Here is a 20,264-nt window from a genome sequence, read left to right as displayed (position 1 = left end):
CCACCAGTGCGTCAGCACTAGCCCTTGGTCCTCCTTGGGTTCTGAAGCCAACTGCCTTGTAACCCAGCCTCACAAACTAGTGTCCAGCAACCTTCACACAAGGCAGGGCCTAGCAACCAACCAGACCAGGGCCAACCAAGCCTACCAGACCACTCACAGTAGTCAACCTGCCACAACAGAAGAACACACAAAGCCCACGTAGGGGAACATATAGCTCTAGTGATGAGAGAGGAGTGTGCTGCCAGACACACAGGACATCTCCTATAAAAGGCCACCTTTCCACAGTCAGGAAATATAACCAAACTTCCAGAATCAGAGGAATTAAAAACAGCAAGTTGGGAAAAATAAGGCAACAGAGGAACTTGTTCAAAATGAAGGAACAAGATAAAACCCCAGAAGAGGAACTAAGTGAAGTGGAGATATGCACTATACCCAAGAAAGAGTTCAGGGTAATGAACTCGGGAGAAGAATAGATGTACAGAGTCAGAAGTTATAAGTTTTTAACAAAGAGTTAGAAAATATAAAGAATAACCAAATAGAGATGAAGAACACAATAACTGAAATGAAAAATACACTAGAAGGAATCAAAAGTAGACTAAATGAAACAGAGGAATGAATCAGTGAGCTGGAAGACAGGGTAGTGGAAATCACTGCCACTGAACAGAAAAAAAAAGAAAGGAATGTAAAGAAATGAGGACAGTTTAAGAGGCCTCTGGGAAAACACCAAGTGCACTAATATTTGCTTTATAGAGATTCCAGGAGAAGAGAGAAAGAGAAAGGGGCTGATAATATATTTGGAAACATAATAGCTGAAAACTTCCCTAACCTGGGAAAGGAACAGTCATCCAAGTCCAGGAAGTGCAGAGAGTCCCATACAGGATTAACCCAAAGAGGAACACACCAAGACACATTCTAATTAAAATGACAAAAATTAAAGTTAAAGAAAGATTATTAAAAGCAGCAAGGGAAAAGCAACAAATAACATACAAGGAAACTCCCATAAGGCCATCAGCTGACTTTTCAGTAGAAACTCTGCAGGCCAGAAGTGAGTGGCATGATATACTTAAAGTGATAAAAGAGGAGAAGCCTACAACCAAAAACACAGTACCCAACAAGGCTCTCCTTCAGATTTGATGAAGGGGTCAAAAATTTTACAGACAAGCAAAAGCTAAAATAGTTCAGCAAACACACCAGCTTTAATAGAAATGCTAAAGGGACTTCTCTAAGTAAAAAAAGGAAAGGTCACAAATAGAAACATGAAAATTATGAAAGGAAAAGACTCATTAGTAAAGGCAAATATACAATAAAGGTAGGAAATGATCCATGCATAAAGCTAGTAGGAAGGTTAAAAGACAGAAGTAGTAAAATCACCTATATCCACAATAAGCAGCTAAGGGATACCTCAAACAATTAGATGTAAAATGTGAAGTCAAAAACAGTAATCGAGAAGAGAGGAGAGTACAAATGCAGTGTTGTTAAAGTGTGTTTGAATTAAGAGATCAGCAACTTAAAACAATCATATATAGACATAGATAATTATATATATATAAACTTTATGATAATCACAAACCAAAACTCTATAATAGATACACACACAAAAGAGAAAGGAATCCAAACATAACACTAAGATAGTCATAAAATCACAGTAGAAGAGAAAAAAAGAAGAAACAAAAAGAACTACAAAAACAACGCAAAAACAATAAACAAAATAGCAGTAAGAAAGTACATATCAATAATTACTTTAAATGTAAATGGACTAAATTCTCCTATCAAAAGGCATAGAGTGGCTGAAAGAATATAAAACAAGACCTGTATATAATGCTGCCTACAAGATACTCACCTCAGATCTAAAGATGCAGACTGAAAGTAGGGGATGGAAAAAGGTAATCCATGCAAATGGAAATCAAAAGAAAGCTGGGGTAATTTTTCACAGAACTAGAACAAATAATTTTAAAATTTGTATGGAAACGCAAAAGACCCTGAATAGCCAAAATAATCTTGAAAAAGAAGAGAGCTGGAGGATCATGCTTCTGGACATCAGACTATACTACAAAACTATAATAGTAAAAACAGTATGGTACTGGCACAAAAACAGACACATAGATCAATGGAACAGAATTGAGAGCCCAGATATAAACCCATGCACTTATGGTCAATTAATCTATGACAAATGAGGCAAGAATATACAATTGGAAAAAGACAGTTTCTTCAATAAGTGATGCTGGAAAAATTGGACAACTACATGTAAGAAAATGATATTAGGGTTAAAGACCTAAATACAAGGCTTGAAATCATAAAACTCCTAGAAGAAAACATAGGCAGAACATTCTTTGACATAAATCATAGCAATATTGTTTTGGATCTGTCTCCTAAGGCAAAGGAAATAAAATCAAAAATAAACAAAAGAGACCTAATTGAACTTAAAAGCTTTTGTACTGCAAAGGGAACCATGGACAAAATGAAAAGACAACCTACTGAATGGGAGAAAATATTTACAAATGATATAACCAATAAGGGTTTAATATCTAAAATATATGAACTGTTCATACAGCTCAATATCAAGAAACAACCCAATTAAAAATGGACAGAAGACCTGATTAGACATATTTCCAAAGAAGACATATAGATGGTTAACAGGCACATGAAAACATGCTTAGTATCACTAATCATCAGAGAAATGCAAATCAAAACCACAATGAGATATCACCTCACACTTGTCAGAATGGCTATCTTCAAAAAGTCTACAGATAACAACTGTTGGTGAGGATGTGAAGAAACCTACACTGTTGGTGAGAATGTAAATTGGTGCAGCCACTATGGAAATCAGAAAGGAGGTTCCTCAAAAAACTAAAAACAGAATTAGCCATATGACCCAGCAATTCCATTCCTGGATGTATATACAAAAAAACAAAAACACTAATTCAAAAATCAAAAAGATATATGCATCCCAATGTTCATAGTAGCATAATTGACAATAGCCAGGACATGGAAGCAACCTAAGTTTCCATCACCAGATGAATGACTAAAGAAGATGTGGTATATAAATATTAATACAATGAACTATTACTCAGCCATAAAAAGGAATGAAATTTTGCCACTTGCAACAACATGGATGGACTTGGAAGGTACTTAGTGAAATAAGTCAGACAGAGAAAGACAAAATACTGTATGTTATCATTTATATGTGGAATCTAAAAAATAGAACAAACTAGTGAATATAATAAAAGAGAAACAGATTCATAGATATAGTGACAAACTAGTGCTTGCCAGTGGTGAGAGGCAAGGGTGGAGGGGCAAGATAGGAGTATGGGATTAAGAGGTACAAACTACTATGTATAAAATAAATAAGCTACAAGGATATGTTGTACAGAATAGGGGATATAGTCAGTATTTTATAATAACTATAAATGGAGTATAGCCTCTAAAATTGTGAATCACTATGTTGCACTGAAACATATAATTTTATAAATCAACTATGCCTCAGTTTTTAAAAAGACTTAATAAAAAACACAAAAAAATCAATGCACATGTCTCATCTATCTCATCATGTGGGAACCAAGCTGTCCTTTCAGTCACAGTCTATTGCAGTCACTCCTGATTCTTTCCCTGGCTCACATTTGGCACATCCCTGATCCCTGATCCCTGATCTCTTCTCCCAAGGCAGATATTACTTCTGAGAGCTATCAGATTCAAGAGCCAAAAAAACCCATGAAGCTGTACAAAATAAGATTATACTAGGTCCTATTGACCAGTTCTCTAAAATAATGATTTGGGCAAAATATTAAAATGCAGGTTTATCTCCAATTAACTGCAAGAATAGGTAAAACTTCTCCAAGAATGTGTCAAGATGGAAGAAATATATTTATTTTCATATTTTCTAGTGATTAAATTTCATTCACTTGACCTACATTCATTTAGAATTTTTGATAACTTGGACATTGGATTGAGCACTTGCAACTTCCATGTGAAAGGGGTTTATATGAGCAAGATTTACTTACCCTTTGATCACAGTGGAGGATTTTTATTATTTTGGAGGTAGTTGAGGAGTATCTGAGGGGAATAGAAGGCTGAAAATCTGGAGACCCGGGACCCCAGGTCAGATGAAATGTTCTTATGGTTTTTTATTATATTATGTAATATATATATGTGTGTGTATGACATTTACATATGTGATAAAATATTCATAATGTAAAATTTATCATTTTACATTCACAATGTTATGCAACTGTCACCACTGTCCATTTCAAGAACTTTTTATCATCCCAGATTCTGTACCTATTAAACAATAACTCCCATCCCCATATCCCAGCTCCTGGTAACCTCTGTTCTATTTTCTGTCTTTATGAATTTTCCTGTTCTAAATATTTCATGTAAGTGGAGTCATACAATATTTGTCCTTTTGTGTCTGGCTTATTCACTTAGCATAATGTTTGCAAGGTTCATCCAGTTGTAGCATGTATCAGAACTTCATTCTTTTTAAGGCTAAATAATATTCTATTTTATGTATATACCACATTTTGATTATCCATTCATCTACTGAGGTGCATTTGGGTTGTTTCCACGCTTTAGTTATTGTGAATAATGCTGCTATGAACATTGGTGTACAAGTATTTGTTTGAGTCCCTGCATTCATTTCTGGGTATGTATCTAGAAGTGGAATTGCTGGGGCATATTCCTGTTATTCTTAATTATCCCTGTTAGAGCATGGACCTGTCTATAACTCATTTTAGTTGAAATTAAGTCCATACTTTTTCTTTCCCACAAATGAATAACAAAATAACTTTTCCTTCTTAAAAAAAAAAAAGAAGCTGATAATTTATGTTTACTGATTTAGCTTAGCATTTTCCTAATGGTCTGATTTGTGATTTTCCAAAGAGCACTTTGTGGGGGTTTTCTTTGTTTTTTGTTTTTAACATCTTTATTGGAGTATAATTGCTTTACAATGGTGTGTTAGTTTCTGCTTTATAACATAGTGAATCAGCTATACATATACATATATCCCCATATCTCCTCCCTCTTGCATCTCCCTCCCACCCTCCCTATCCCACCCCTCTAGGTAGTCACAAAGCATCGAGTTGATCTCCCTGGAGCACTTTGTTTTAAAGTACAGATTTCATTTTTTTAATTCACGTACAGTGAGGCCAACAGATCAGGACATGATTTCCATTGAAAATATAGTTTATTACTCATAGTTCCCAAGAGGAAGGTGCACACCACCCCACAGAGGGTCACAGGCAGAGAGCATGGGGAAACTGTAGGAAAGTCTTTTACTATGTTTTTGAGGGAAGCAACCAGTGAGGCAGGGTAAATAGGCCTAGCATTTTCTTGTTTGAATCATTTCAGTGGGCTCCAGTGTAGGGGCTGCCCATAGATGTCTGAGGTGGCCCTGGGGTGATTAGGGCAGGAGGATAGTATCCTGTAGTGTAAGAGCCCCGAAAAAGCAGATAGACGGCAGGTAGGGGCCTTGGGTTGTTTAGTTTGAATATGAAGTCACACTAGCAGGAGTTATCTCTAGGAGTTAGCTAGCTCTGGACAGGCAGTCCCTCCTAGATTCATCAGCAAGACCCAAGATGTCAAAGCATCAGATACAGAAACTAAAAAATATGGTTAATACATACTTTAGTGATGTAATTAAATCTCCAACAACAATATAGTAGTTCCAACAGGCTTGTAGGCCTTGGATCTGAAAAGGTGATTCTCAATGTCAGCTGTATTCCAGAATGGCTTGGGGAATTTTCTAAACTGTGGTTTTCTGCTCCCACACTCATGACCAATTACATGAGTATCTCTGGACACTGATCATTTAAAAATCTCCCCCGATGTTTCTCATGTGATTCTGAGCTTGAGAACCAGTGGTCTAAATGTTTCTCAAAGTCTGAACCAGAACCAGCATCAGCGTCACCTGGGAACTTGTTATAAATTCAGATTCTCAGACTTACCTCAGACATGCTAAGTTGGAAACTGGGTGGGGCCCAGAGTGGGGCCTAGCCCTCCATATTTGTACAAGCCCTCTAGGTGATTCTGAGGCTGGTTTAAGTTTGAGAACCACTGGTCCAAGGTAAGAAGCATCTGTGACTTGACTGCAGTGTTCTCTCATCATATCCCTGACTCCAAAAAGATGCTCAGCGCTCTGAGAGAAAGACCCCACAAAGCTCAGTTAACATGTTTTTATCACCAAGTAAGTATTGGTCTTCAAAAGGGAGGGCTGTTCTTACAGATAGAAGAAATAGGTGCAACCTGCAGGTTCCCAGGGTCTCCCTGACACCATAGTCCCCAAACATTTTGATTTCAAGCAGTATCTATACAGCAATCAGGAAGAGGGACTGAGATCAGGTAGGAAACAAGTATGCAGTCACTGCTGTGGTGACTAGAGAACTGAGGCTCCCAAGAAGTCTTCTAGAGGAGACAATCAAAGTGAACATTGAAAGTCTGGTAAGACTGGAACAGCCTGTCTGCATGGAAGAGCCTGTCTGTACATAACAGCTTGCACTAAACACCCTGCTTTGCTGAATCTGTGGCTTGTTACTTTAAGAACTCTTCAAGTATCTTCAAGTTTCAAATTTTAGCATTCAGAGGAGGCAGAATAAGTGGTAAAACTGTGGGGCTTTGCAAAGAAGTGATTGAAAACAAACTATTGATAAAGGAGAAATTGTGAGTGAGTAAGTGGGTTTTCCTTTTTGGAAAAAAAATATTGCAGAAAATAAGCATAAATAGTGGAAGAAAATATCACTGGGTGACTAGAGCTAATCAATGAATTTGGTAAAGTTGCAGGATACAAAATTAATGCACAGAAATCTCTTGCATTCCTATACACTAAGAATGAAAGATCAGAAAGAGAAATTAAGGAAATAATCCCATTCACCATTTCAACAAAAAGAATAAAATACCTAGGAATAAACCTACCTAAGGAGGTAAAAGACCTGTACTCAGAAAATTATAAGACACTGATGAAAGAAACCAAAGATGACACAAACAGATGGAGAGATATACCATGTTCTTGGATTGGAAGAATCAATATTGTGAAAATGACTCTACTACCCAAAGCAATCTACACATTCAATTCAATCCCTATTGAATTACCAGTGGCATTTTTTACAGAACTAGAACAAAAAAATCTTAAAATTTGTATAGAGACAAAAAACCCTGAATAGCCAAAGCAGTCTTGAGGGGAAAAAAAAAACAGAGGTGGAGGAGTCAGACTCCCTGACTTCAGACTATACTACAAAGCTACAGTAATCAAGAAAATATGGTACTGTCACAAAAACAGAAATATAGATCAATGTAACAGGATAGAAAGACCAGAGATAAACCCACACACCTATGGTAGACTAATCTATGGCAAAGGAGGCAAGGATACACAATGGAGAAAAGACAGTCTCTTCAATAAGTGGTGTTGGGAAAACTGGACAGCTACATGTTAAAGAATGAAATTAGAACCCTCCCTAACACCATACACAAAAATAAACTCAAAATGGATGTAAATGTAAGACCAGACACTATAAAAATCTTAGAGGAAAACATAGGCAGAACACTCTTTGACATAAATCACAGCAAGATCTTTTTTGATCCACCTCCTAGAGTAATGGAAATAAAAACAAAAATAAACAAATGGGACCTAATGAAACTTAAGTTTTTGCAGAGCCAAGGAAACAATGAACAAGATGAAAAGAAAGCCCTCAGAATGGGAGAATATATTTGCAAATGAATCAATGGACAAAGGATTAATCTCCAAAATATATAAATAGCTCATGCAGCTCAATATTAATAAAACAAATAACCCAATCAAAAAATGGGCAGAAGACCTAAATAAACATTTCTCCAAAGAAGACATACAGATGGCCAAGAAACACATGAAAAGCTGCTCAACATCACTAATTATTAGAGAAATGCAAATCAAAACCACAATGAGGTATTACCTTACACCAGTTAGAATGGGCATCATCAGAAAATCTACAAACAACAAATGCTGGAGAGGGTGTGGAGAAAAGGGAACACTCTTGCACTGTTGGTGGGAATATAAATTGATACAGCCACTACGGAGAACAGTATGGAGGTTCCTTTGAAAACTAAAAATAGAATTACCATGTGACCCAGCAATCCCACTACTGGGCATACCCCTAGAGAAAACCATAATTCAAAAAGACACATGCACCCTGATGTTCCTTGCAGCACTATTTACAATAGCCAGGTCATGGAAGCAACCTAAATGCCCATCAACAGATGAATGGATAAATAAGATGTGGTACATATATACAATGGAATATTACTCAGCCATAAAAAAGAATGAAATTGGGTCACTGGTAGAGACGTGGATGGTTCTAGAGACTGTCATACAGAGTGAAGTGAGCCAGAAAGAGAAAAACAAATATCGTATATTAACGTATATATGTGGAGCCTAGAAAAATGGTACAGATGAACCGGTTTGCAGGGCAGAAATAGAGACACAGTGTAGAGAAGAAACGTATGGACACCAAGGGGGGAAAGTGGTGGTGCTGATGGTGGTGGTTGGATGAATTGGGAGATTGGGATTGACATGTATACACTAGTATGTATAAAATAGATAACTAATAAGAACCTACTGTATAAAAAAATAAATAAAATTAAATTAAAATATTAAAATATATATATATCACTGGGTGACTTTTCTCCAGTGAAAAGAAGCTGGCTCTGTGGCTGGCTCTAATCTCAGCTCCTCATTTTACCAGCTATGAATTTCGGAAAGTTACTTAAATTCTAAGCTTTGGTTTCCTTATCTACAAAATGGGATTATGATAGTATCTACCTAATCATTTGTTTTGAGGATTAAAGAAGATAATGCCAGTAAAGTGCATGGCACTGTGTTATTCACTCAATAAAATCTAACTTCCAGTTCAGCTATTAATACTATCATTAATGTTATTATGAACACAGTGACCTAGAGTAAAACCCTCAAAATATTAGCTGTTCTTCTTATTATTATTATTATCAGGAATGCTGAGGCTTTGCATTAAACTCACATCAGGGGGAAAGTCCTATAACTAGCCAGACATGCCAAGGACCATCTGAGAAAAAATACTCTTTCTCAAAATTCAAATAACTTATTAAAATGTCCAACTTACAATGAGCTTCATCTTAAACAGAATAGGATAAGTTGTGCTGTTGTAAGAAACCTCAAAATCTGTGGTTTAACACTGCAAAGGTTTGTTTCTTTCTCATATTCCAATCAGACTCAAATCATTTGGTATCTGTCCTCCAAGTGGTAACTCAGAGACCCAGACAGCTTCCATCTGGAGATATATATTTAAGGAACAGGCCTAGAAGTAGCTTAAACTTTGTGGCTCTCACCTACTGATCTTAATTCTAGGATAAGTCTTATCTCTCTCCAAGATAATTATGCTTATATCCGTGAAGCCATTTGTCATTTAGGATAGATTGTCTCATTAACCACGACGATGGTTCTCATCTGAATGTACTAGTTGGTCTATGTTCCTGCACCAAAATTGACCCTAAGTTTAAATCTGACAAGTATGTATTGAGCAGTAAAATCACCTCCTTTATTCTAGAGACTATACTTCCATTAATGCAGCCTAAGATTTCATTTTCTCTTTGGAGGGAGAGGTAAGCAATATTGAACTTAACATCAACTAAAATTGCTGTAGATATACAACAGATTCAGTTCCCTCTGATCAGTGTTTGTTCTTCTCTTTTCATTCTGAATAGGAATCTCCATTATGGAAAAAGTCCATAAGAAAAACATAAGTTGAAGAGATTTGCTTTCTCTACTTTATCCATTAACATATCACCCTTCTCTCCAATGCAGGTGGCTAGCCTTATTATCAAAGCTTATTAATGGCAAATGCTGAGAATTGTAACCATCAAGGCTTGACCAACCCTATTATTTCTTGAACTGACCCCTTCCATCCACCTTGTTGCAGGTACCACATCTGTGTGACTGTGTTGATCTACTTCCTCCCCCTGCTGGTGATAGGCTATGCGTACACTGTAGTGGGTATCACACTGTGGGCCAGCGAGATCCCTGGGGACTCCTCTGACCGTTACCACGAGCAAGTCTCTGCCAAGCGCAAGGTGAGCAAAGGGCAGGCAGTACTTAACCCACCCTGGCATAGGTGACAGACTGGCAAGTTTATGAGCCCCAGAGCCTCAGGAGACCCAGAGGCAGCAGGCACAAAACATCCCTGGGTCCTGGGAACAATAGAAGGGAGTGGAGGAAAGGGGAAGGGAGGGGAGGGAAGAGATCTTTCTTCAATGTTTTCGTAACCTAGGCCTGCCTGTACAGGCATAAGCCACCTCACTCTCGCCTTAAGGCTAATTGAAAACTGTCAAGTCATTAAAACACAAACACACATATTTAACTACAAAAGCATGAAGCGTTATTCAGTTCTCTTTTATTATTAAAATTTGACAAAATAGTACATTTACTTGGTTCAAACATCAAAAAGTACTAAAAGAAACAAAATTATGGTGATGGAGAACAGACTAGGAGTTGCCAGGATTAGTACTGGGGGAAGAGTCTGTCTACAAAGGGACAGCATGAGTGAGTTTCTTTGTGATGATGGAGCAGCTATGTATCCTGATTGCTGTGGGTTTTTCACTTATCTCTGCATATGATAAAATTTCATAGAACTATACACCAAAAAAAAAATGCATGTAAAAACTGGCAAAATCCAAATGCAGTCCGTTAATAGCACTGCACTATCATCAGTTTCCTGATTTTGATCATGTGGCATAGTTATGTAAGATGATATCATTGGGAGAAGCTGTGTGATGGGTACCTGGGAACTCTCTGACCTATTTTTGCAACTTCTTGGGAGTCTTAAATTATTCGAAAATTAAAAGTCAAGAAATATATTGAGTCTTACCATGAAAGGTCTCCCTCCTTTCTAGGTCCTCCATCTACACAGTTCCCAAATGTGTATGCACACACACACACACACACACACACACACACACACAGTATGATAACCACAGTTGTTGTTAATCCTTTCAGATATTGTAATGCAAATAAATTTATTTGTAAGCCAAATAAATATATATTCTTTTCTTTCTTACACAAATAGTAAATACACACTGTTCTTCCTCTTATTTTTAAATTTAACAATATCCACAAAATCTTCAATAATCAATATAGAAAGAGATTTCTCATTCTTTATTTTTCTCTTTTGGTACTTCTTTGCATAGTATTTCATTGTGTGGATGCTAGATAGCTTTTCTTTTTTATTGAAATACAGTTGACTTACAATAGTATATTAATTTCAGGTGTATTACATAATGATTTGACATTTGCATCCACTAGCACCACAATAATTCTAGTAACGATCTGTCCCCATACAAAGTTATTAAAATGTTACTGACCATATTCTTTATGCTGCTTATTACATCCCCATGACTTATTTAAGGTTTGTACCCCTTAATCCCCTTCACCCACCTACCCATCCCCCTTCTTTCTGGCAACCACCCTTTTATTCTCTACATCTTTATGAGTCTGCTTTTGTTTTGTTTGTTTCTTTGTTTTGTTTTTTAGATTCCACATATAAGTGAGATGATGTGATATTTGACTTTCTCTTAGGATAATACCCTCTATATTCATCCATGTTGTCCCAAATGACAAGATTTCATTTTTTAATGTCTGGGTAATATTCCATTGTATGTGTGTGTATATATATATACATAAAATATATTTTTATACCCATTCCTCTATCAATGGACACTTAGGTTGCTTCCATATCTTGGCTATTGTAAATAATGCTCCTATAAACATCAGGGTACTTGTATCTTTTCAAAGTGTTTTTGTTTCCTTTGGATAAATACCCAGGGGTGTAGTTGCTGGATCATATGGTAGTTCTCTTTTCAATTTGTTGAGGAATCTCCATACTGTTTTCCAGAATGGCTGCACCAATTTACATTTCCACCAACAGTTTACAAAGGCTCATTTTTCTCCACATCCTTGCCAATGCTTGTTATCTGCTGTCTTTGTGATATAGCCATTCTGACACGTGTGAAGTGATATCTCATTGCGGTTTTGGTTTGATGAGTGATGTTGGGTATCTTTACATGTGCCTTTTGGCCATCTGTATGCCTTATTTGGAGAAACATCTCTTCAGGTCCCTGCCATTTTTTAATGCAGTTGTTTGGTTTTTTTGATGTTGAGTGATATTAGTTCTTTGTATATTTTAGATATTAATCCCCTATCAGATATATTATTTGCAAATATTCAGTAAGCTGCCTTTTTGTTTTTAGTTTCCTTCACTGTGCAAAAGCTTTTCACTTTGATGTAGTCCCATTTGTTAATTTTTGCTCTTGTTTCCCTTGCCTGAGGAGACAAATTTTTTTTAAAAAATGCTAAGACCAGTGTCAAAAAGGGTGCTTCCTGTTTTCTTCTAGAAGTTTTGTGGTTTCAGGTCTTCTATTTAAGTTTTTAATCCAGTTTGAATTTATTTTTATATATGACGTGAGAATGTAATCCAGTTCTATTTTTTTGCATGTAGCAGTCAACTTTTCCCAACACTGTTTTTTGAAGAGGCTGTATTTTCCCCACTATAATTCTTGCCTCCTTTGTCATAGATTAATTGACCATATGGGTGTGGATTTATTTCTGGGATCTCTATTCTGTTCTTTTGAGCTCTGTGACTGTTTTGTGCCAGTACCATATTGTTTTGATTACTGTAGCTTTTAGTATGTTTTTGAAATCAAGAGCATAATGCCTCCAGCTTTGTTCTTCTTTCTCAAGATTTTTATGGCTACTTGGGGTTTTTTGTGTTTCTGTATAAGTTTTAGAATTATTTGTTGTAGTTCTGTGAAATTGCCTTTGGTATTTTGATAGATTGCATTGAATCTGTAGGTTGCCCTGGGTAGTATGGTCATTTTAACAATATTAATTCTTCCAATCTGTGAGCATGCTATATTTTGGTTTTTGCTTGTGTCCCCTTCAATTTATTTTATCAGTGCCTTATAGTTTTCCAAGTACAAGTTGTCTATCTCCTTGGTTAGGTTTATTCTTAGGTATTTTATTCTTTTTGATGCAGTCGTAAATGGGACTGTTTTCTTAATTTCTCATTCTGATATTTCAGTGTTAGTATATAGAAATGCAACAGATTTCTGTATATTAATTTTGTATCCTGAAACTTTATTGAATTTGTTTATTAGTTCTAATAGTTTTTTGGTGGGTTCTTTAGGATATTCAATGTATAGTATCCTGTCATCTGCAAACAGTGACAGTTTGAAGTCTTCCTTTCTAATTTGGATATCTTTTATTTCTTTTTCTTGTCTGATTGCTTTGAATAGAACTCCCAATACTACATTGAATAAAAAGGGTGAGAGTGGGCAACGTTTTCTTGTTCCTGATCTTAGAGGAAATGCTTTCACCTTTTCACCACTGAATATGATGTTAGCTATGGGTTTGTCATATATGGCCTTTATATGTTGAGGTATATTCCCTCTATACCCACTTTGTTGAGAGTTTTTGTCATAAAAAGATACTGAATTCTGTCAAAAGTTTTTTCTGTATTTATGAAAATGATCATATGATTTTTATTCTTCAATTTGTTAGTGTGATGTAACACATTGACTAATTTGCTGATGTTGAAACATCCTTGCATCCCAGGCACAAATTCCACTCAATCATGGTGTATGGTCCTTTTAAGGTATTGTTGAATTCTGTTTGCTAATATTTTGTTGAGGATTTTGCATGCATGTTCATCAGTTATATTGGTCTGTAATGTACTTATTGCCATTTTGTTGTTTTATAGTTCTCTTTTCTTCTCTTTTTTGCTCTCTTCCCTTGTGGTTTAATGTCTGCCTTTAATGTTATGTTTGGATTCCTTTCTCTTTTTTCATGTGTATCTATTAGAGATTTTTTTGGTTTGTGGTTACCATGATGTTTATATATAGCAAACTATATATACATACACATGTGATTTTTTTTTTTTTGGCTGCGTTGGGTCTTCATTGCTACATGCAGACTTTCTCTAGTTGTGGGTTGTGGGGACTACTCTTCATTGCGATGTGAGGGCTTCTCACTGCAGTGGCTTCTCTTGTTGTGGATCATGGGCTGTAGGTGCGCCGGCTTCAGTAGTTGTGGCATGCAACCTCAGTAGTTGTGGCTCACGGGCTCTAGAGTGCAGGCTCAGTAATTGTGGTGCATGGGCTCTGCGGCATGTGGGATCTTCCCAGACCAGGGCTCGAACCTGTGTCCCCCACATTGGCAGGCAGATTCTTAACCACTGCACCAAAGGGAAGTCCCACATGTGATTATTTTTAAGTTGGTGACCACTTAAGTCTGAACTCATTCTAACCACCCTTCATTTTGATTTCCCCCCCCCACATTTAATGTTTTTGACATCATATTTTACATCTTTTTGTTTTGTGTATCCCTTAACTACTTATTGTGGATATAGATGATTTTACTACTTTTGTCTTTAATCTTCCTACTAGCTTTATAAGTGGTTGATCTACTATCTTTATTGTATGTTTGCTTTAACCAATGAGATTTTTCCTCTCATAATTTTCATATTTCTGGCTATGGTCTTTTCTTTTCCCCTTAGAGAAGTCCCTTTAACATTTCTCGTTAAGCCAGTTTAGTGGTGCTGAATTCTTTTAGCTGTTGCTTGTCTTAAAATTTGTATCTCTCCTTCAAATCTGAATGATAGTCTTGCCAGATAGAGTATTCTTGGTTGCATGTTTTATCCTTTCATCACTTTGAATATATGGTGCCACTCCCTTCTGGCCTGCAAAATTTCTACTGAAAAGTCAGCTGACAGTCTTATGGGAGTTCCCATGTGTGTAACTATTTGTTTCCTCTTGCTGCTCTTAATATTCTCTCTTTATCTTTAATATATGCCATATTAATATAATGTGTATTGGTGTGGACTGCTTTGGGTTCATCTTGTTTGGGACTCTTTGTGCTTCTTGGACATGGATGTCTGTTCCCTTTCCCAGATTGGGGAACTTTTCAGCTATTATTCCTTCAAATAAGTTCTTTGATGCTTTCTCTCTCTCTTATCCTTCTTGGACCCCTACAATGCAAATATTTGTACACTTTGGTTGTCCCAGAGGTCTCTTAAACTACACTCATTTTTTTGTTAATTATTTTCTTTTTAAATTTTTTGTTCAGCTTGGGTGTCTTCCAGTTTGCTGATCCACTCCTCTGTATCACCTAATCCACTGTTGATTCCTTCTAGTGAATTTTTTATTTCAGTTATTGTATTCTTCAGTTCTGTTTGGTTCTTCTTTATATTTTCTAATTTTATTTAAATTCTCATTGTGTTTATCCATTCTTCTCTCAAGTTCATTGAGCATATTTATTGTCATTACTTTGAAATCTTTTTCAAGTAGATTGCTTATCTCCACCTCATTTAGTTCTTTTTCTGAGGTTTTGTCTTGTGCCTTTGTTGAAAACATATTCCTCTGTCTCCTCAAATTGTGTGTATTTATTTCTCTGTGCTTATTTCTATGCATTAGGTAAGTTGGTTACATGTTCTGATCTTGGAGAAGTGGCCTTGTGTTGGAGCTGTCCTGTGGGGCCCAGCAGCACACTCTCCTCTGATCAACAGAGCTATATGCTCTAGGGGTGCCCCCTATATGTGCTGTGTGGGCCGTTCTGTTGTGTTGGGACTGACTACTGTGGGCATATTGGTAGGTGGGGCTGGCCCCCAGCCCAGTTCACTGCCGACTCTGCCTTGTGACTGTTGGCGCACTTGTGCACAGGGCCAGGTCCTGGGGCAGCTGGCTGTGAGTCTATGAGGGCCCTGGGGCTGGTACCAGCCCACTGGTGGGTGGGTAACCTCCCAGAGCTAATAGACTAGAAGAAGAACTCCAAAATGGCATTTGCCAAAACCAGTGTCCTCATGGTAGAATGAGCTCCCCCAAACAGCTGCCACTGGTGTTTTTGTCCCCAGGGATGTTCCCAATTGCCTCCTTCTTCTCCAGGAAGCTCTTCAAGGTCAGCAAGTGGGTCTGGCTCAGGCTCCTCTCAAATCACTACCTCTGTGCTGAGACTCAGAGCATGTGAGATTTTTTGTGCACTCTTTAAGAGCAGAATCTCTGTTTCCTACAGCTCTCTAGCCCTCCAGTGTGCAAGCCCTGCTTGCCTTCAAAGCAAGAGATTCTGAGGGTTTGTCTTCCCAGTGCATACCCCGCTGATGTGGGGCTCAGACCTCTTGCTCCTTGGGGAGGACCTCTGCAATTGTGATCATCCTTCCATTTGGGGGTGACCTCCCCAGGGGTGTGGGTCTTGACTATACTGCATCTCTGTCCCTCCTATCCATCTCATTGTGATTCCTTATTTATATCTTTAGTTCAAGAAAAGCTTTTCTGCTAGTCTTCAGGTCATTCTCATTAATAGTTTCTCTGTAACTAGTTGGTGTGCCCATGGGAGGAGGTGAGCTCAGTGTCTTCCTACTCCACTATCTTGGCCACACCTCTCTTAGGTCATTTTTTCTCTGAAGGTTTCTTGGGAATAAAAAGGAATGGGTTATATCACCCAGTATTCATAAAACCATTTTATTAATATCCCCTTTAAACATCTGACACTCCCTTGCTGCTGCTGTCCAAATCCCACCCCTTCTCTTTCCCTCTCCCTGAGTCTTCACACCTAGAAGCCTGCTCTGGCTCATGACCCCTTTCCCCCTGCTGCTTCCTCCCCATTCCTGGGTCTTTACCTCCTGAACACCCATTCCCCTTTGCTCATTAATCTGGTCTCCCTTGGCTTCTCCAGTCATTGCCCAGAAGTATGGTATAACACAGAAGTTCTCAAACATGAGTGCACATCAGAACAATCAGAAGGGCTTGTCAAAGTCTGAATTCTGGGTCCCACACTCAAACTTTTTGATTCGGTTAGCCTGGAATGGGGTCCAAGAATTTGCATTTCTGACAAGTACTCAAGTTATGGCCATGTTGCTGGTCCTGGGGCCACCCTCTGAGAATCACTGACATAAACAAAGTCCTTTGGTACCACATATAAATGGTCCTTCCTCCACCTTGAAAGGTGTTATTATAATTACTTTACACTCCATATCACATTGTGCACAGTCAGGGGGCAGGATAAGAGAGAAAATAACATGAGAAAGAGAGGATGTGCTGGTGGTCTCACCTGTCTCACCCTCTTGCCAGGTGGTTAAGATGATGATTATTGTTGTATGCACCTTTGCCATCTGCTGGCTGCCCTTCCACGTCTTCTTCCTCCTGCCTTACATCAACCCTGATCTCTACCTGGAGAAGTTTATTCAGCAGGTTTACCTGGCCATCATGTGGCTGGCCATGAGCTCTACAATGTACAACCCCATCATCTACTGCTGCCTCAATGACAGGTAAGAACCCCATCCCCCATACTCTCTCCAGGACAAGAAACTAATCATCACACTGTTCAATCCCTGCGGACTGAACCATGCGATGATTAGTTCTCTGTAGTCTTTACCACTCCCTCTTGTCTCACAGCTGGCTTTCCTCATTTAGGTTGGCTACTTGGGAACTACAAAGACAAATGGTCTTCTTGTCACCATGCAGGAATATGAGCCCTGAGGAGACTTTTTTTCTTTTCCAAGATGAACCAGAAATCCATGTTTTTATGTGAAATCTTCTGACTTTTAAACACTCGTTACTAAGTCAGTAGTAGAGGGTGGGGCGCAGGGGCAGATAAAAGAAACCTCTGTGATTAATATATATAAAGCAGGTTGCAAGCTGGATCAAGTTCATGAATTTCTCAATCTGCTCTATGGATTCCATGCACAGAGGGTTGTCCATGCAGACAGAGAGAAAGAGAATCAGAGAGAGAGAGAGAGGAGTCAGAGAGTGAATGAGTCAGAGAGTGATAGTGAGAGAGAGAACAAGAGAGAAAGAGAGAGATTGATGCCCCTAGAATAATTATCCACCACATGGCATCTTTTCCCTTCTCTGGTCTCTCATTTTCTTCTTCCCATCCCATCATAAAATCTGGGCAGCTTTGTCCAGTTTCTTCCAGCACTTCCAGCAGGACAGGGTAAGCAAAAAGAAGTCAGAGCCTCAAAGGCCTGATTCTGCCTTTACTTGGCCACAGGGGCCAGGAGAGCCTTCCCTGAAGTTGAAGCCAACCTCAGACAAGTAAGAGAAGGGAGAGCCATCTAGAATGGTGTTCAGTAATAGGGAATTCACCACTGTGTGCAGAGTCCCCAAGAGGCAGCTGGTATGCCATGGTGGCAGCTCACTCATCTGGAGCACCATCTCAACCTCTGTGAAAAAGGAGGCAGGAGAAGGAGGGGGAAGGAAAAAAGGCTTGTCACATTTATAGCCAACAGTTATCAGCCTATAACGTGACTTCTCTGAATGAGACACTCAGGTGCTATGAATTTGGGGACAGATATCCCCTGGGACTTGTCCAAATGGTCTTGCTTGTCTAACTCATGGATTTATCTTTCTTCTAGGAGCCTCACAACATACCTAAACACTTCTAAGTTTAATCTCCCAAAAGCTGATTCTGAAGGGACATGATTGGCAGAAAGTCAGTGGGCTACTTAAAGGAAAGGACTGAGTCTTGACACAGTATTGTGCATATAGTAAACACTTGGTGAATGTTTTTACTGATGTTGAATTGACCCAAAATCAGCTGACCCTGAACCAGTGGAGGCAGTATATTTCAACAGCCACCCTAAGTACAGACATGCATTTCACATGAACTTGGGTTCTAGTCCTGGATTTGACCTTGATCACTGACCTTTGAATCTTTTTGCCCTTAGCATCTTCAGCTGTCAATTAATTAAGAAAATTAATAACACAGTGTCTCATTTGGGTATGTCCACGTATTAAAGAGCTACCACAATGATGGGAACACCTCTGAAAGCAGGCCATACTCAAGGATTACCTCTCCTTCTACTCTCTCTTCAGGTTCCGTCTGGGCTTCAAGCAAGCCTTTCGGTGCTGCCCTTTCATCAGTGCTGGTGACTATGAGGGGCTCGAAATGAAATCCACTAGGTACCTCCAGACGCAGGGCAGTGTGTATAAAGTCAGCCGCCTGGAGACCACTGTCTCCACAGTGGTGGGGGCCCATGAGGAAGACCTGGAGGAAGGCCCCAAGGCCATGCCCTCATCCCTGGACAAGACCTCCAATGACTCCCCCCACAGCGACTCTAAGACCACGACGGAGAACTTCAGCTTCTACTCCAACATGCTCTCCTAGACTATGGGGCGTTCAGTAGGCGCAGTCACCTTTGTGTTTGTCTTGCTTCATTTCATGCATGGATAAATCCTCAATATAGAGACCATAAGAAACGCTTTTGCAGCTTGTGAAAAGGTCAGAATAGTTTAGGAAAAACATTCTATTCTGGAGTCAAAAACCTGCATTCTTCTATGTCTTTGCCACCCACATGCTGTGTGACCCAAAACAAATCATCGAACTTCTCTGAGCCTGTACAATGGGAAGGTTAGACTCGATTTTCTCTACAATCCATTCCAAGGTTCTAAAATTAACTTTAATTGCATGTTGGCACTCATTTCAGGGTAATTCCTGCAATGCAGCAAAAGATCCAACTGATCTGTTTGCCTAAAGCTGCTATCTTATTTCAATAAAGGTGTTCTCAGTCTTGCTTAGATTATTTTCCTTTAGCTGGTGGCTCATACTGCATCAGCCTCTGCTTGATAAGGTGAACAAAAGGAGGAACCACATAAAATCTGAATGAAAGATGTAACACTCTCTTCTAAGGACTCATGAAAAGAAGGCATACTTCTGCCCCTTTTTGGCATCTCAATATCTCAGTGCAGTATGGGATTGAGAGCCTCAAGTTTATCTGTATTATGTCCCCAGTGACTGTCCTGAGCAATCAATGCTGATAGAATATGTCCACTGATACTAGCTAATGTCTGTTATGAACCAAGACTCAGGAGAACTGTGCAATACTTAATCTACCTGATCCTCTCTTTCCTTATTTGTAAAACTATGAGCTGAACTACATCATCTATGTGTCCTTTTGAATGTTAACATTCATTGGTTCAATGATTGTATGAGTCTTTTTTTGTTGTTCAACCAAAAATTTGTAGTCTCAGGAAGAATAGAAGCAGTAAGTCCAGCGAATTAATACCTAGAGATGTAGCAACTGCTAAGACCATGTATCAGTATCCATATATGACATTCTCTGATTTATCCTAAAACTGTGAGCACTTTCCTTCTCCTGAAGATTTTGGCCTTTGACAGAGCAGAGGACTTCGTGTCAAATCCTACATCTCTCTATAAGGATTTAACAGGCTAAGTCTCCCAGCTGGAGAATGCCACCAGGGAAGAAAAACATGTAGGCTCCCTGCTC

General features: G+C 38.5%; 1 protein-coding gene across 1 annotated transcript in view; it reads left to right on the top strand.

Annotated features, from left to right (window-relative positions):
- The window catches only part of TACR1 (tachykinin receptor 1), a 94,128-nt gene extending 74,521 nt beyond the window's left edge, over positions 1 to 19,607 (top strand). The window contains exons 3-5 of the mRNA XM_027099090.1: positions 9,915 to 10,065; positions 17,107 to 17,303; positions 18,853 to 19,607. Of these exons, the coding sequence (XP_026954891.1) occupies positions 9,915 to 10,065; positions 17,107 to 17,303; positions 18,853 to 19,144 (640 nt within the window). The 3' untranslated portion in view covers positions 19,145 to 19,607. The remainder of the gene's footprint in view (positions 1 to 9,914; positions 10,066 to 17,106; positions 17,304 to 18,852) is intronic.
- Positions 19,608 to 20,264: the final 657 nt, after the last annotated feature.

Source organism: Aethalodelphis obliquidens, unplaced genomic scaffold, assembly GCF_003676395.1.
Source record: "Aethalodelphis obliquidens isolate GAN/ISIS:26980383/991018 unplaced genomic scaffold, ASM367639v1 scaffold128, whole genome shotgun sequence".
NCBI lineage: Eukaryota > Metazoa > Chordata > Mammalia > Artiodactyla > Delphinidae > Aethalodelphis > Aethalodelphis obliquidens.
The sequence above is the reverse complement of the archived record's forward strand: the minus strand, read 5'-3'. Positions and strand labels throughout refer to the sequence as shown.